A 16939-nucleotide genomic window follows, 5' to 3' on the forward strand; every position below is an offset into this window, starting at 1 on the left:
AGAAGGATTGGGCCGGCTGCCAGTGGCTCATGCCTATAATCCCAGCACTTTGGGAGGCTGAGGCAGGTGGATCACCCGAGGTCAGGAGTTCGAGACCAGCCTGGCTAACATGATGAAACCCGTCTCTACTAAAAAAAAAAAAAAACTAGCCAGGCGTGATGGTGGGCAACTGTAATCCCAGCTACTCAGGAGGCTGAGGCAGAAGAATCACTTGAATCCAGGAGACGGAGGTTGCAGTGAGCTGACACGGTGCCACTGCACTCCAGCCTTGATGATAGAGTGAGATTCTGTCAAGAAAAAAAAAAGAAGGATTGATTTCTGTGGATTGGAGCGAGAAGCAATTTCCTTCCTCATGGCAGCTCAGAAGGCCAAGCACTTTCTCACCGTGAATTCTCTCCCGGTTCTGAACTATAGAGTGAGACAGAGCTGGGTGTGGGAATAAAGAGTTGGCTGAGATCGACCTGCCCACCTCTGAGGTCTGGCTTCGGGAAGAGGGAAACGAGCTGGCCGAAGGGCTGAGGGCAGGGGGAGCGGCCATGTCCAACAGCTCTGCGCTGGGGCCGCCCAATCCAAAGGTAAACTTTCATGTTTCAGATGCCAAATTCTGTATCTGTAAACACAATGTGTTTTCTTTTTCATGCTGGGATTGGAACTATTCTTGTTCGGCACTTTCTGCACCAGCCCAAACGTAAGCAGAGCACTGAGGGCAGTGGTTTGTGACGGAGATGAGTCCTTGTCCCTCAATACCACACAGACGTGGTTCTGAGTGGAAGGAACGACCTTTAGGTGTGAGAAGCCCGAGGAAGCCTCAGGCACCAGGGTCCTGGCCCAGGTTGGGGCATAATTTCTTGTGAGTGTAGGGGTAGTGGTAAGCTTTTGTTTCAAAATCCAAGGCAGTTCTGGAGGACCTGCCCAGAAACATCAGGGCGGACATTCCTGGGGGCACCCCTCTTTTCAGGGAACCATGGTCTCTCCAATTCTTGGCATGGGAGAAAACAAAAACACTACAACAGAACAAATGCAGAAGGAAAATGTGATGTGGACTGAAATCCAATCCTTCCATGGTACAGGAGCCAAATCCAAAATGCGCTTCCTCTCAAGACCCTCGGCCCCTCCCTGCGCCCCAGACACTCAGCAAAATGCCTCACTCCGGGCACCCATCCGCGTTCAGGGTGAGCGCAAGTGGAGACATCTGCACCTTCTCACGTGCACAGCCTCCTCAATGGAAACATATTTCACCTGCAGGGAGGGCATCCACTTTACATTTCTTTTCTTTTTGTTTTTGAGACACCGTATCGCCCAGGCTGGAGTCCAGTGGCATGATCTCGACTCAACTCACTGCAATCTCGGCCTCCCGGGTTCAAGAGGTTCTCCTGCCTCAGCCTCTGAGTAGTTAGGATTACAGGTGTGGGCCACCATGCCAGGCTAGTTTTGTTTTTGTCTTTGTATTTTTAGTAGAGATGGGGTTTCACCATGTTGGCCAGGCTGGTCTCGAACTCCCAACCTCCAATGATCTGCCTGCTTCAACCTCCCAAAGTCCTAGGATTACAGGTGTGAGCCACCGCACCTGGTCTACTTTACATTTCCTTACATGCCCAGACCAAACAGAGCCACCTGAACAGTAAACGCTCCAGAAATGTCCATGTATACAAAGCACTTCTCTGTCTGCAGGTTGGGAAAGGGGAAGGAGAAGGTCTTCAGAAGGGGACCAAAAATGGCTGGCAAATAGCTTTCAGTTCATGGGCTAATTCTGCCTAAGGAATTAGTTATATTGAGGAGTCTAACATTATAAGATCATTTCTGGACTTTGGAGGAAAGCATGCTGCAATTGATTGCCAACGTCTGCCCTGGTTTTAGAATGCGGGAGGGGTGGTGCATTTATTTCCTGGGTAGTCACCACGGCCACCCCAAGCAGAAACAGACGAAATCAGAAGCCCTGACAATGGCAATCAAGCAGGCAGGAAGTGTCCCTCACTTGGGGACTTCAAATATGGAATGCAGCACAGCATACAGGCCCTCAGGAAACTCAGAGATCTATCTCATTTCCTTATATAGGACTCAGTTATTTAAAGCCAGCCCCTTTACAGGTCCCTGTAGTCCTACAGATTGTCTTACTTAAGTGTGGAGTCTCTGGAATGTGTGAAAATTGGACACGACAACCAATAATCTCTCTTATCTTTAGGCAGAAAAAGACGCGGGAAAAATCTAGAAAATCGAGCAATAGCACCAGCCAGGAGGGGGCCCAGATGGGCACCCAACTAAAATATGACCATGTGCACAGAGAGCTGAGACCTCACATAGGCCAGTCCTGAATCCTCCAGGGAGACAGACTTCTAGCACCTTCCTCATCAAGGCACTAGCTGAGTTGGGAAGTGAACTGGAGTGTTACTTTCTGCTTTTAAAGTTCTCACCCAACAAATTTACTTGAACCCTTTAAATAACCCAGAGGTCTGCTATGCTTACAGAACCATCTTTCTTCTTTTTTTTTCTTTTCTTTTTTTTCTGAGTCTTGCTTTGTCACCCAGGCTGGAGTGCAGTGGTGCGATCTCGGCTCACTGCAACCTCTGCCTCTCGGGTTCAAGCAATTCTCCTGCCTCAGCCTCCCAAGTGGCTGGGATTACAGGCACATACCACCATGACTGACTAATTTTTGTATTTTTAGTAGAGAAGCGGTTTCACCATGTTGTCAGGCTGGTCTCGAACTCCTGATCTCATGATCCGCCCGCCTCGGCCTCCCAAAGTGCTGGGATTACAGGTGTGAGCTACTGTGCCCAACCACAGAATCATCTTTCCTCTAGGTCTTCTTCACATGCACCAGTGCACTGCAGTGTGAATTCATTTCACCCTAACTGTAGTTAGTACACTAATCCCAATGACAGAAGGATGGGGGATTGCTGGGGGTGACCCAGACACAGGCAAGGGTGGAGCACAGCTTTCTATTGCTTGGCAGTACTCCTAAACCATAGGTACCCCCTTTCCTCCTTTGGAGGGTATCTTCCTTTGTGCTCTGAGTGCCAGCAGCTGCCTCTGATAGAACTGTCCATTGTGGAGGAGGCTTGGGGCAGGAACTTAAGCTCTGGGAGAAAAAGAAACGTCTGATGGAAGACATTTTGCATTTCATCAGTCACATGGCCACAGTCCCTTCTCTCCATCAGAGGGGAGAACTGGCACAAAATAATGTATTTGAGGCTGAATACACACCTAGCCAAGGCCTCCCAGGAGGTGGGGATGAAGAGGGAGCCATATCTCTATAGGCAAAGACTGACAATTGGAATGGGTCTCTGCCTTTTGACGTGGGGGGAAATTCACATAAATTGTGTAACTTTTTTTTTTTTTTTTGAGACAGAATCTCGCTCTGTTGCCAAGTTAGAGTACAGTGGGGCAATCTCAGCTCATCGCAACCTCCGAGTCCCTGGTTCAAGCGATTCTCCTGCCTCAGCCTCCCCGAGTAGCTGGGATTACAGGCACGCACCACCACACCCAGCTAATTTTCACCATGTTGGCCAGGATGGTCTCCGATCTCACGATCTGCCTCGGCCTCCCAAAGTGTGGGATTACAGGCGTGAGCCACCGTGCCCAACCAATGATGTAACTTTTAAAAGGCAAATTAAAATCTACTTCTTACTTTACAACAGAGATCCATTTTTGGAGTAAGGAGACAAGAATGCAATACTGAACTCACTAAGTTGTGCTACACAAGTCAAACCTCATGAGAGGAGATAGCTTTGAGGTGAACGTCCGTGTCCAGAGGACTGGCCCAGGCAGCTCATTTTCTTTCAAGCACTGTTCAGAACAACCGTCCCTCCGAGTTGGCTATAATAGGACATGGCTTTTATGTGATCAGGCTTCCAAACAAACGCTCCCGATACCCCTTGCTCTCTCTGTATGCAACAGTGTCACAGAATAAGCTGAGATGTGCCCTGCAGACTTATCCACATTTAGTCCCGTTTGTGTAAAAGCTGCCCTTTGGTGGCCAGGACATCTGTTTTTGAAAAGCTTCCGTTCCTTGTGGCAATCTCATTAATTGAAACAAAGCACATATAAAGCACCTAGGATAATGCCTGGCACTCAGTAGGAGTTTGTGGTCTGTCTTCAGGACGCAACCCCACAACCACCTTCGACGGACATTTTAAACTCCGCAGCTCCCAGGCCACCCAGACCAACACCATGCCTTCTGAGCCTGCAGAGACCACAAGGGCTTCCAGACGACAGGCAAAATGCTGTGGGCTGCTCTACAAGTATTAGGCTTAAGTCCTGAGCATTTCAAAAGCCCTCCGAGACCTCCCGTCTCCCTATAATGAAAGGCACTGCAGAAACCCAAGGTATGATTAACACTTCTGAAAGGATGAAAAAAAAATACTGGCTCACAAAATATCCGTATTTGTGCATCCACAGATAAGGCTGTTTTATAATCCAGTTCCCTAGAGAGCCATTTATTTTGGTAAAGGCAGTGTGCACTGCAGACACCGTAGAGGCCATCAAGATAACACGAGTAACAATCCAGTGGACTTTTGAAGTGTAAACATAAAAGTCTATTAAGAATACAATGTTGGTTTAATCCCAAGACAAAAAATTTACTTAATGAAAAGCACAACTCATCTCAAGAAGGAAATATCGATAGCAGCTGTGAGCAGAAAATGAGGGGATTCCTTCCAGGGAACATCTGAATTTCAACCCACTGCCTTTCCAATATTTACTCTGGACATAAAGTCTCAAATACTTTTCCGAGGATCTCATTTTTCTACAGGAGGAGGAGGTCAGAGAGAAGACTGGGCAGGGCTAATAGAGAGCACGGCAGAGCCTGGAAACACGCAGACCCACCCCAGAAGGTTTCCCTGACAAACCTGCCTCCCCTGCTCTGGGTGGAGCAGGGAGCGGCCTCCTTGCCTGGAGGTCCCCGGTCACCACGTGCTAATGAGGACCCCAGCAGAGAACCTCACTCCAGATTCTGTGGGGCCAGTCGAGATGCACGACAGCCCTGTGCTGCTGACTCATGTCAACTGTACCTTGCAGCACCACACCAGTGGCCGGCACGCACCATCCCCCATCCACCTCCTCTCTTTGGCAACAATACTTTTAGCCACTTCCTGGATTTTTTCAATACATTCTGGTGAAGCAAAGGGATGGTGAACACTTGGGTGAAAAGAGAAGGCCTTTTTTTCTTTTTTTTGCAGACAGAGTCTCACCAGGGCTGGAGTGCAGTGGCACGATCTCAGCTCACTGCAACCTCCGCCTCCTAGGTTCAAGCGATTCTCCTGCCTCAGCCTCCCTAGTAGCTAGGATTACAGGCGTACGCCACTACGCCCGGCTAATGTTTTGTATTTTTAGTAGAGATGGGGTTTCACCATGTTGGCCAGGCTGGAGGAAGGCCTTCTTAAAGAGGGGTTCTGACTACCCACAGCTCAGCTTCACCACCTTTGAGGGAGATCACAGGCCCTGAAATCAAGAAAGACTAGGCCATCAGCAACACCTGTGGATGTCAAGAACCACCCCCCCCACCCCAGGAAAGTACCTAAACCCTCTTAATTCATAGTCCCAGCTCCCAGCTCCCAGCAGGCCTGATGGCTAAAAGAAAACTTCTTATATACAACTTCATGTTAAGTATGTATGAATATAATATAACAAAATGTAATAAATATAATACGATGTAAAATATATAATGCAACACAACTAGGGAACCACGCCCAGTTCTAGCAAGAAGTAATAGGTGTGCCAGCTCTTCTCCTACACATGGATGTATCGCTGCCATTCATTCATTCATCCATTCTTCCATCCACCCATCCATTCATTCTACGGAAAAGCAGCAAAGTGGATGCAACAAAACAAAGCACAAACGTCAGGCTGGAGTCCCAGCTCCACCATCCAGTAGCTATGTGACTTTGGGTAAACCATCTGATGTCTCTAGGCCATGGTTTCCTCATCTCTAAAAGAAATACAATCACAGTCCCTATAATTAGTATAGTCACAGTGATTAAATGTCTAAATTAATGTGAGTGCTTGGCAAAGAGTAAGTCCTCCAGGGTTAATCATAATGACAATAATCGTAATTATTACTATCACTATTGAAAACGTTCACTCATCTAAAGCTATGTGCCAGGCTCTGGACTAAGCAGCAAATAATTTTAGCCTTCTGATTTTTGCAAGAATCTTTAGTGGGGCATCGGATTTCTCACAGCAACACCTTCAATATAACCTCCCTCTCTTGTCAGGGATGAATGAGGGTGGACGGAAGCACCAGAGCTATTGACAGCATGAGGACATGCCCCCGACCCCCAACCCAAAGCTATGTGTAAACAATTACGAGATTATGTTGCAGGTACCTACGACTATAAGAGGCCAACCCAGCACGGTGCTTGTCTTGCAGAGACATCTTTTGCGTGGGTTTTGGGTCACAGCTGGGCAATGCAACGCCGTAGAGTGAGTCGCAAAACAAGTTTTCATAAGCTCGACCTGTCACAAGCCAGGCATGGGCTCATGCTGACAACTCCACAGTAAGATTAAACAGCATGCTTCGTCAGGCACTAAATGCTAACGCAGCTCCGACGTCAGGGGGACAATGATTAAAACTGATGTCAATAATTTATGAAACACAATATGGTCTTCAGATGCTCTTTTGAAAAAAGGGAAGGGCGGGGAGGGGGGAAAGGGGCCTAGCAACCCAGGTGGTTTAAAACTGTTCATGCATTTTGCCTTGAATGTACACACACCCCCACCAGGCATGGGTACTTCTTTACACAATGAACGTGAATGCACATGTGTATAAAAGCATGTGAACATGGCCGATACATATGGGCGGAAAACAGTATTTAGTTATTCCACTGAGAGCTGTCAAGGCTGTAACGTTATACATAGTCTTGTCTTCCATACTGTTTTGAGGGTTGTTTCTTCCCCCCCTCCGGAAGAAATCCAAAATTGCCTTTAAAATATAACTGGGCTTTACGAAAGTTCACATTTTATTCCATAGAGAGCTTGACTTTGAAACAACACCAAAAAGAAAACTGGACCAAATAAAACAGACAGACATGTGAATTTCTTAGTCATCTATAAGGACCATGGCCCTAGGTTGAAGGACTGTTCAGTCAAATGATAATATTGGTAAATTGGTAAATTTTAGGGGGTTTTTGTTGCGGGGGGTGGGAGGGCACAGGGTTAACCTAGGGAAGGTTACCATTTCAATTTATTATAAATCATGTATCATTATTTTATAAAAGCAAAGACCAAATAGCACAGTAATAGGCTCATTGTTATTAAGACTGATTACGGGAATTTAAACATATATACTTCTTGACATTGACATAGCTGTAAATACTCTGAGTAGCTTGGCTTTATATGTCAACAGTGTGAAATTCACAAGAAGAGATTATGTCGGGAGGAAAATCTGAGTCTCTGATAGTCCAAAGTTACTTTTGAAGGATTTATTAATGCTTTTTCCTAGCACCGTGCCCTTTAGTATCTCAGAACACCTGTCAAATACTAATTCATTCACATATCTCCACTACAGGGCCTTTTCATAAAAAGCTCGACCTTTCATTGTAAATCACCCCTAAATTGTCCTTGCTGTCTTTCTCTTTTACAGAATGATGGAAAAATCACTAAGACTTCAATTAAGACTTTATGGGAACTTCAATCTGATGTTCCCAGCTACATCTACAAGGTATCAGAACATCTATTCAAAAAGGAAACTATAAATAACTTTAACATAGTTGAATTGGCTTTGCTTTTATGAGATGACTGAATAATTGGCAAGATTTAAAGATACTTTAACTGCTGGGACTTAAAATAACTTCAGTAAAACCCAGAAAAATATTGTTAGCCAATCATTTGTCATGTAGATTATGTACTTATTAAGCCTAATTAAACTTTTTGAACAAAAACGGTTACTAATTACATTAGTTAATATGTTGATTGCTCAATTTAGCCAATAAAAAGAAAAAAGGTCAATCCAATTTGTGTGCATAGTTAGTGTTTTGGTCAAGAGACAAAATCCTAAACTGTAGAGATTATTTCAAGTACATGACCATCATTGTAACAAACGCAGGTTACGTGTCCACATCCAAAGTGACAGCAAGACCTGGGGGTGGGTGGTGAATCTGAACAATACCAATGCTAAGACAAATCTTCAAGCCAGTGAAATTTCACCACCACATCAAGCTTATTCGCCTAAATGTATTCACTTGCATTTGTCCAATTAGACCCTGCTGGTGACAAGACAAAGTTATCTTTCATATGCACATACAAACTAAAACTGATAGCAAAACCCTGGGAATCCCTTTAAATGTCAATAAAGGGCTTTTACGCACAAAGGGAAGAAAAGAAAAGAGGAAGGAGGGGGAAAAGAAGAGATGGGAAAAACCAACATTTCTGAGGGAATTGGGCAGATCAAAGGAATTTTATTCTAGAAGACCACTAAGTCGGAGTGTAACTACTCTTCTCTCTCTCTCTCTCTGCGAAATCTTGAAAAGTGTCTTCAGACTAGTTCTGATCCTTAAAAGAAGGAGGACAAACAATTAGGTCTGGAAGAGCAGGACACGAGTGTAAAAATGGAGGCCTCCCGTGCAACAGGAGGCGGAGGCCCAGCGTCTTCAGACCAGGACGTCTGACTGGGCCTCCGCCGCCACCCGGCCCTCCAAGACATGTTTTCCATCCCCTTGCTCAAAACTCTGCATCCCCAGTCATGAGGCACAAACTATTCGACAACAACATGACACAATTAATCAGAACCAGATCTCAAAACGTGTGTTTGTGGGGACCAGCAAACTTTGAAATGTCCCTCAGAGGGCGAAGCCATTGAAGAGCCTCACACTGGCTGTTTGAGATGGGGAGAGGGAGAGGAAAAATCTGTACGTTCATAAAGGATGCACACCAAATGGGACATTTACAGACTAAATAATTTTCACTGAAATAAATGTGGGATTTGGAGCTTTGCTTCCCATACTGAAAAAAGTAAGGTGTAGTCTTGCTATCTCCCCTCACCCTTTTTCTTTCCTTTTTTTCTTTCTTCCTTTTTTTTTTTTTTCTGGGGAGAAACTGGTTCCTGAGAGCTTCTGCAGCAGCAAAGTTGTCCAATTCAGAAGCAGAACGTATCCTTTTTAAGCCTCATTTCTGACCCAGCCGTATTCACCCGGTTTTGGCAGATTTCTCTTTCAGGAAATGAAACCCTATTTAGACAGTGAGAAGCTGGACCCTTAGTTAATTCAAAACTGTTTAATTTCACCAAAGCCTGAAGCTAACAAAAAAAAAATCTGGTATACTTTTTTAGACCAGAATTGAATTCGTTTAAAATAATTACTGAACGCTCCTTTGTAATCGGTAGATAGTAATTAATTGAAATCACATCACTCTTCTTTTCCTAACACAAACACGCTGTTCAAAAGAGAGACCACAAAATAGTTTCAAATCATGAAGACAAATGGAGGGCAGGAATGATACTTGTCGGGTATCGAACTGACCCCAAACCGCAAATAGGTCTTTGCCATCTCCCAAGGGATTTGTAGATGTGGAGTTGGAACTTCCCGGGAACAGGGCCGGGGTCCCCAACCGCGAGCCCAGCTGCAGCCTTGGGAAAGGGGGGTGGGTGGAGGTGAATCACAGCGTCCAACTCAACGAGGAGGAAGGCAATGAATGTTTGCGTTTGGATCCAGGGTTAGCGGAGACCTGTCTGCAAATGTTCTGCCAAACCCCCTCCCGGGAACATTTCTCCTGCTGCTTCTTGGCTTTGCAGAGAGCACTGGGCCCAAATTCGGGCGTCCACCACGAGGGCCACGCGAGCGAGTGAACTTGCTTTCAGCCCTCCCGGGTCCCGGGCATCCGCGAACGCGCCTCCCCCCTCTCCCGCGTTCCCACGACCCGCGCTCCTAAGAACACGCTGCTGCGAGGCCCAGCACCTCCCGCCCGCGCCCCCACCCGCCGCCGGCTCCGCCGCCGTACCCCACTCACCCACGCACTCGTTGGCTTCGCGGGCCGTGGCGCGCTGCCAGGGCCGGTCGTAGTGGAAGGGCTTACAGCGGTCGCATTCCGGGCCGGCCGTGTTGTGCCTGCAGTCGCACACCAGGCTGTCGTCGCGGTCGCGCACGCAGCGGGCCGCGTGGCCGTTGCACTTGCACCGGCCGCCCACCTGCAGGTCGGACACCGCGTAGAAGTACGAGTCGCGCGCCAGCTCCGAGTCGTCCTCATTCTCATCGCCGAACGTGTGCAGGCGGCTGAAGGCCACGCGGATGTCGGTGGCCGTGACCCAGTCCTGCAGCACGGGCGAGTTGTCGAAGTCGTGTGCCGAGGGCCGCCCGTCCAGCGTGCTGAAGGCGATGAGGCCGCCTGAGAGCGGGCGCATGTCGGTGTGCGAGTCGGTGCACACGGCCTCCTGCTCATTCTGCTTGGTGATGGGGGCGCGGTGCGGCCGGTTGTACATCTTGCGGCACTGCGTGGAGTAGAACTGGAAGGGCACCCACGTGCGCCCGTAGTCCATGGACTTGTAGATGGCCATGGACTCGGGCCGCGGCGAGCAGAACTGCAGGCTCACGTAGGTCACTTCGAACTTCTTGCCGAGGGACAGTGTGAGCGTTACGTTGTGTGGGAACTGCAAGTAGTTCTCGGACTGCCAGCACGTCAGGTTGTGCGGGTTGTTGAGGTCGGTGAGGAAGGCGGGTGGGTGCGCTTTCTTGGGGTCGGACGCGTTGCAGAGGTGGCACGAGCGCAGCCGCTCCTCGCCGCGCTCGCTCACCACGCAGTAGCGCGCCGGGGGCCGGCCGCAGGTGCTGGACACGCGCACTTCCTTGCCGAAGGCCGCATTGACAAAGTCTGGGATGCAGCGGCGCGGGTGGCCGTTCTCGTCCGAGCAGGGGTCGGGCTGCGCCGCCTGGCCAGCGAACATGCTGAGCCCGGGCCCGCCGCGCACCGCGCCCACCAGGCACAACACCGCCGCCAGCGCCGCCAGCGCCTCCCACGCTGCGCGCATCATGCTGCGTCCAGTTTGCCCCGGCCCTGCCGCGCCGAGGATCGGTCCGCCTGCCGCAGAAGGCGCCTGCGGAGAGAAGAGAGCTGCGCTCAGCCAGCCCGCCCCGCGCCCTCCAGTTCTCGGCGGGGTGGCGAGTGGGGATGCGGGCGAACGCCCGGCTTCCTGGGCACCCACCCCGCAGCCGACTGCCCGCCTCTCTCCCAAAGTCCCGGGGGCGGCGAAGCCGGGGCCCTCCAATCCCGCACCGCTCGCGCCCCTTCTTCCCCGCCCGGCGGGAGAACGCTCTGCTTCCCCGCCACCGCCGCCTCCACGCCGCCCGAGGGGCTTGCCTGAGCCGATCTCCCCGTCCGCAGCCAGCCCGCCTCGCACCCCAAGTTTCGGGCGCAGGAGAGCTGGGGGACCCCGACTCCGGACGGCCCGCGCCCCTTCCTCTCGCAGCCCGGGGTCCCTCTTAGATGCCCCCTGGTCGCCTCCCCGCCGGAAAGTCCGCGTTCGGGACTTTACCTCTGGAGGGGGCAAAAGAGAAAGAAAAGTTTGCCTGGCCCCGCCGGGGAGCCCGCGCGCCGGTCGCCGGAGAGCCTCTCGCTCGCTGCTAGCAGGCGCGTCCCGCCTCAGCGCGGGCTTGCCAGCTCCATGCCCGGCGCGGCCGCTGCTGCCCCAGCCCCGGCCCTGGCCCCGCCGCCGCCGCCGCCGCCGCCGCCTCTCTGGCCCGAGTGACTACGCGGCCGCCCGGCTCCCGCCGCTCCCGCCGCGCTCGGAGTGCTGCCCTGCCCGCGCCCCGGGCGCACACACTCACGCTGGCCGGCGCGCACTCACACACACGCGCGCTCGCCCCCGAAGGCTCCGCCGCAGCCGCCGCCGCCGCCACTCGCGCTGGGAGTGAGGGGCGGAGGGGAGCGCGGGGGCGGGGGGCGGGGCCGCCGGGCGGGGCGCCGGCCAATAACGTCCGCGAGCTGCCGCCAGCTCCGAGCAAAGTTTTCACCCCGGGAAAGAAGAAAGTTAAAGAGAACCCGCCCGGGACGCCCAAGAGGGAGAGCACGGGCGGGTGGGAACCCGGGAGCCCGAGAAAGAACAGCAGAGACAAAGAGAAAGCGAGGAGAGCGCCCGGGGAAACCCCGGAGAGGGGGCTGGGCCGGGCCGGGCGCGCACCCCGTGGGGGAGGAGGGGCCGGCGAGGACTGTCAGCCTCGCCCCGGCCCCGCGCCACCCGGAGAGCCCCGCGCCCGGGGGAGCGCGCAGGCGGGGGGAGGGGGCCACTCTCTCCCTTCGGGTCCCAGCCAAACACATCTGTGTTTGTTTTCTTTGCTGCGCGGAGGTCGGGCCTTCCTCTAACCCAGTCTGATGGCCCCGGTGGCACTGCGCACAGGGCCGTGCCCCTGTGGGCACACAGCCCGGGAGCGTGAGGAAGAGGAGGAGGATGTGACCTCTGCCTGCTCTCCATTCTTTCCCGAAGCCCCGGGGGTCCAGCAAGGAGGGGCTGCTCGCCCGCACTCCCACGAATGTCACCGTGCGTGAGCCTGTCTGTCGGGAACGGGGCTTCGTTCTGGCCAAGGGAGCTGTGTTGGGCCGGAGGCTGAAGGGGTAGGAAGCCGGCAGCACCTGGACGCTAGCCACAGCCCCTCCGAGACGGGCCTGCCTGGTCTCAGGCATGGGGACAGCCCAGCCCTCCCCAGATCCCCTGAGGCAGGCCTATTGGTACTTCCTCAACCGCATTTATAAGGGTGCAACGCCCTGTACTAACTAATGGGACCTCCACGGCAGCTTTGCTGTTGTATTAACTCCATTTTGCAGATGAGGAAACTGAGAGTCCCGGGAGCTGAAGAAATTCGCACAAGATCAACCCTCAAGTAAACATCAAACCCAGGAAGAGAGGCCTGGGCTCCTTCCACTGTAGGGCATGTGTCAAATGGATAACCCTGCCGAATGATGGTGTCATGGGGCATCTGCGGGGCCACCCAGCTCCTCCTTACCTCATTCTCCATCACCCCAACAAAAAGACTGAGGACAGTGACAGCATCCTTTGGCCATCTTGCAACAGCAGCCAGAGAGCTCTGGGAAAGGAATACACTGGGCCAAGAGTTTGGAACGGAATCTCTGCTCGTTTATTTGTTAGTTGTAGATGTGTGGTCCAGTAATGGACCCGGCTGAAAAGCCCCAGGTCCTGGTTCTGGCCCAAGGGCTGCCTTGCTGCTTTAGTGCCTGAGTTTGTCTTACTGGCATTTTCATAAGCCCTGAGAATCTAAGAGGGGGCCTCGGGGCTCGTCTGGCCCAGCTCCTTCTCCTTGGAAGAAGGCCTTCCCCAGTCTCCCAGAGAGACGGCCACCCAAGCCAGCTCTTCCAGGGATGGGAGCTCACCACAGCCCAAGAAAATACATCCATTCCATTGCAGGACAGCCTGGATTCATCTTCTCACCCCCGGAGTAGCACTTTAGCTTTGCCTTCTTGTGCCGTTTACCACACTCTGCATTGTTTATTTATGCCTTGCCTCACCTTGTGGCAGAAAGGATTTCAGGTAACTTACAAGGGTACATAAAATATGACAAAATAACAAAAGTGAGATCAAGGGAAACAAATGAAATGGTTAACCATGGTGGCCTGTGAAATCGCAATGGTATACTGAAAGGCAGCGTAGCTCTTAGGAGGAAACGCTTTGGAGCCAGGGTACCTGGGTTCAGATTCTGCCTCTGCTGTGTGACTATGGCAAGTCTATGCCTTGGTTTCCTCTGTCTGTACAAGGGAGATAATACAATCTACCTCACTGGGTTGTGAGCATCACGTGAGTTGACACATTTGAATATTATAGCTGATGAGATATAGACATACAAATTGCAGTTCTGTAACACATATAAATATGCCTTCTCATACATGCAAATGTAAATATGCATAAAGCCAGGCACATAGTACATGCATTTAGAAATGTTAGCTGCTAGTATGAGATCACTTGATATATACAGAAATTTTAAATCATTTAAAGAACAATTACAGGGAAAGATGTTCATGACATATTATAATATGAAAAAAGCAAATTAAAAACACTTATGCACAGTATAATCTCATTTTTATTTTTTAAAAAGTATGCATAAAAAGACAACACAGTTAATTGTGGTTATCTCGGAATAGTGAGATCACAGGTGATTTTTATTTACCTTTGCTGTATGTTCTCAATTTTGCACAGTAAAATATGAAGTAAGAGAACAAAGAAAAGCTAAGAAGGGAGACAGAGTCAGGATGAGAATGCAGGTCGAACGCACCCTGGAGTTCCAGCCTCTACACCTCTTCTGGGTGGGCCACAAATTTGTCCCTAAGCTTTCCTGCAGCTAAAATGAGGAGACCATGTTCATTACACAATTCCCAGAGTCCATGAGATAAAAACAGACCTACTGCTCAAGGGAATTACAACTATTCTTGGTACTAAAATCAGATAGGAATTTCTCGCGGGGGCGTGGCCCAGAAAGGGAACATAGTGTGGGGTAATGAGCTCGGTGGGACAGTTTCTGTGATCCCCCTGAATGTAAGCTGATGGCATCGCACCAAAACCCAAGTCAGGAAAAGACATTCCAGCAAGGAGGAACGGAAAAGAAGCAAATTGGGGTGCTCAGCGCCACACACCTGACTGGGGTACATTTTGGAGCATCTACAAGACTGGATTGTGAGGTGCTTTCCAAGCCTTCCTCGTGAATATTGTTTCTGTCCACAGAGCTTTTTTTTTTTTTTTTGAGACGGAGTCTCGCTCTATTGCCCAAACTGGAGTGCAGTGGCGCAATCTCAACCTCTGCCTGCTGGGTTCAAGCGATTCTCCTGCCTCAGTCTCCCAAGTAACTGGGATTACAGGCACCTGCCACCACACCTGGCTAATTTTTTTGTATTTTTAGTAGAGACGGGGTTTCACCATGTTGGCCAGACTGGTCTCAAACTACTGACCTTAAGTGATCTGCCCGCCTAACTGCAAGCCCTGCCTCCTGGGTTCAAGCGATTCTCCTGCCTCAGCCTCCCGAGTAACTGGGATTACAGGTGCCCACCACCACAACTGGCTAATTTTTTTGCATTTTTAGTAGAGACGGGGTTTCACCATGTTGGCCAGACAGGTCTCAAACTCCTGGCCTCGTGATCTGCCCACCTCGGCCTCCCAAAGTGCTAGGATTACAGGAGTGAGCCACTGCGCCCGGCCTATGTCTGCAGAGCTCTTGATGGCCTTTGCATGGCAGTAAGTTTGAAATGGCTATGGGTGGAGCGCGGCTTTTCTACGTTGCCAGCTGAGCTTAGGCCAGGGGTCTTCAGGAGAGGATGAGCAGGGTCACCTTCCAACTTTATTGTGGTCATTTAGGTCTACTCTTATCATCTTTAGTAGTTCCTGGTGGGCAGAACTGTCTCACTCACCTTGTATCCAGGAGGTCTGGAACCTTCTGTAATACAGTGGAACTCCTCTACGTCCATTCAATACCCCCTCTCCGTTACGTCTGCAGGTGGCTCAAACGCTACCCTACACAGCAGACCAGATCAAGGTTCTCTGCCTCTTCAGATTTTTGAAAGCAGTCCTCTATCATCCCTCAGTTTTATCTCTTCTGGGCAAAATGTTCCCAGTTATCTTAATGATTTCCCATGGGACATTGTTTTCTGACCACTCTGCAGCCTCTCCCATCCCCCCTAATTCATCAGTGTCCTTTCCTAATGCAGCCTGTCTTTTGAGGGGACAAATGAAAAAAACAGATGTCCAAGTGTTGTGAGAGCTGCTCAAAGTGGCAGTGATAAATACACACCCGCGAAGGCATGTCAGGCTCTGAGCAGCAGGATCCACGGAGCAAACTGGAGTTCAAAACCCAACGGTGCGGATTTTGGGTGAGAAAGCAAATCCCCGGGTGTTTCTGCAAGGAATGTGTTGAGAGGCGCAAACACCCTTCCTGACACACTGTCTTACCTGTGAAGCCAGACGGATCACCCTAGGAAGGGGAGAATGCGGCAGTTTCAGGAAAACTTTTAAGTATCCAGAGTAGGAGGAGGAAAACCAGGAGACTCGGGTGTTATAGAAACCAATGGGTAAGAATGTTGCAAGGAAGGAGGGGTGCTGAGCAGCGTTGAGTCACATGCCTTAAAGGTGAAGATAAGATCTGAAACAAGTCCTTTGGATCAAACTACAAGGAAGTCATTGGTGACCTTGACTAGCGGTTGCAGGGAGTGGTAGGGACAGAAGCCAGGCTGCCTGGGGTTGTGGAGTGAACGGGAGGTGAGAAAGTGGAGATAGCAGGTGTAGACAACTTTCAAGAAAGTGTGAATATAAGTGGCAGGAAAGATATAGGGTCACAGCAGGAAGGTGACATAGGATTGAGGGAAGGTTGGGATTTTTTATTGTTGTTTGTAAGATAAGGCTATTTGACCATGCCAAAATGTTGATAGGAACTGGAGCCAGCAGGAGGAGAGAGGTGGAAGACAGATAAAACTATGCTTGTAAAACTGGTGGTCAGGTGGTCTCCAAGTATCTCTTGTTTCAATGAAATAGGAAGTGACACCGTCTGCTGAGAATGGGTGGGGGAGCTGGGAGCACTGGAGGTTTGAGGTCATTACAGAGAAGAGGATAATGCTTGCCGGGCAGAGTTAAAGGACCTATTGAAGTTCGTGACTATCTATGAGAAAGAATGGTAGCCAGCAAGGCCATGGGACAGACATACCCCCTCCCCCAGCAGCGCCCAGCAGCCTTTGGATAGACCTAGAGAAAGAGACAGTTGGATTAATCTCAAGTTGAGAGCATTTTCCAGGAGGTGGGACAGAAGGAAAGGGGAGTGGCTGGCTGATGTCATGGGCCAGGGCGACAACGCCAAAGAGAGAAGGAAAACAGGACAGGATGGAAGAGGAAACAGAGAGGCGAGGGCCTAGAACTTGCTGTTCAATATGGCAGCCAGTTGCCACATGTAGCTACTTCAATTTCAACTTGAATTAATTAAAAATGAGTAACATGGAGAGCTTCCTTGCCTAGTTGCCCCTAATTTGGACAGCA

The 16939-nt window shown here is 50.4% G+C and overlaps 1 protein-coding gene across 3 annotated transcripts in view; it reads right to left on the reverse strand.

The window, feature by feature from the left end:
- Positions 1-16939, reverse strand: part of NTN1 (netrin 1) — a 250431-nt gene that overhangs the window by 220346 nt on the left and 13146 nt on the right. Inside the window, exons 1-2 of one of the 3 annotated variants that reach the window (XM_033184572.1) lie at positions 11748-11827; positions 9937-11017 (exon numbers count right to left, since the gene is read on the reverse strand). In XM_033184572.1, the coding sequence (XP_033040463.1) occupies positions 9937-10954 (1018 nt within the window). In that variant the 5' untranslated portion in view covers positions 10955-11017; positions 11748-11827. Of the gene's footprint in view, positions 1-9936; positions 11018-11455; positions 11708-11747; positions 11828-16939 lie in introns of those variants that run through there. The other 2 variants (XM_033184570.1, XM_033184573.1) reach the window with 2 other exon arrangements.

The sequence above is a fragment of the Trachypithecus francoisi genome, unplaced genomic scaffold (genome assembly GCF_009764315.1).
Source record: "Trachypithecus francoisi isolate TF-2019V2 unplaced genomic scaffold, Tfra_2.0 Lachesis_group20, whole genome shotgun sequence".
In the NCBI taxonomy this organism is placed as follows: Eukaryota; Metazoa; Chordata; class Mammalia; order Primates; family Cercopithecidae; genus Trachypithecus; species Trachypithecus francoisi.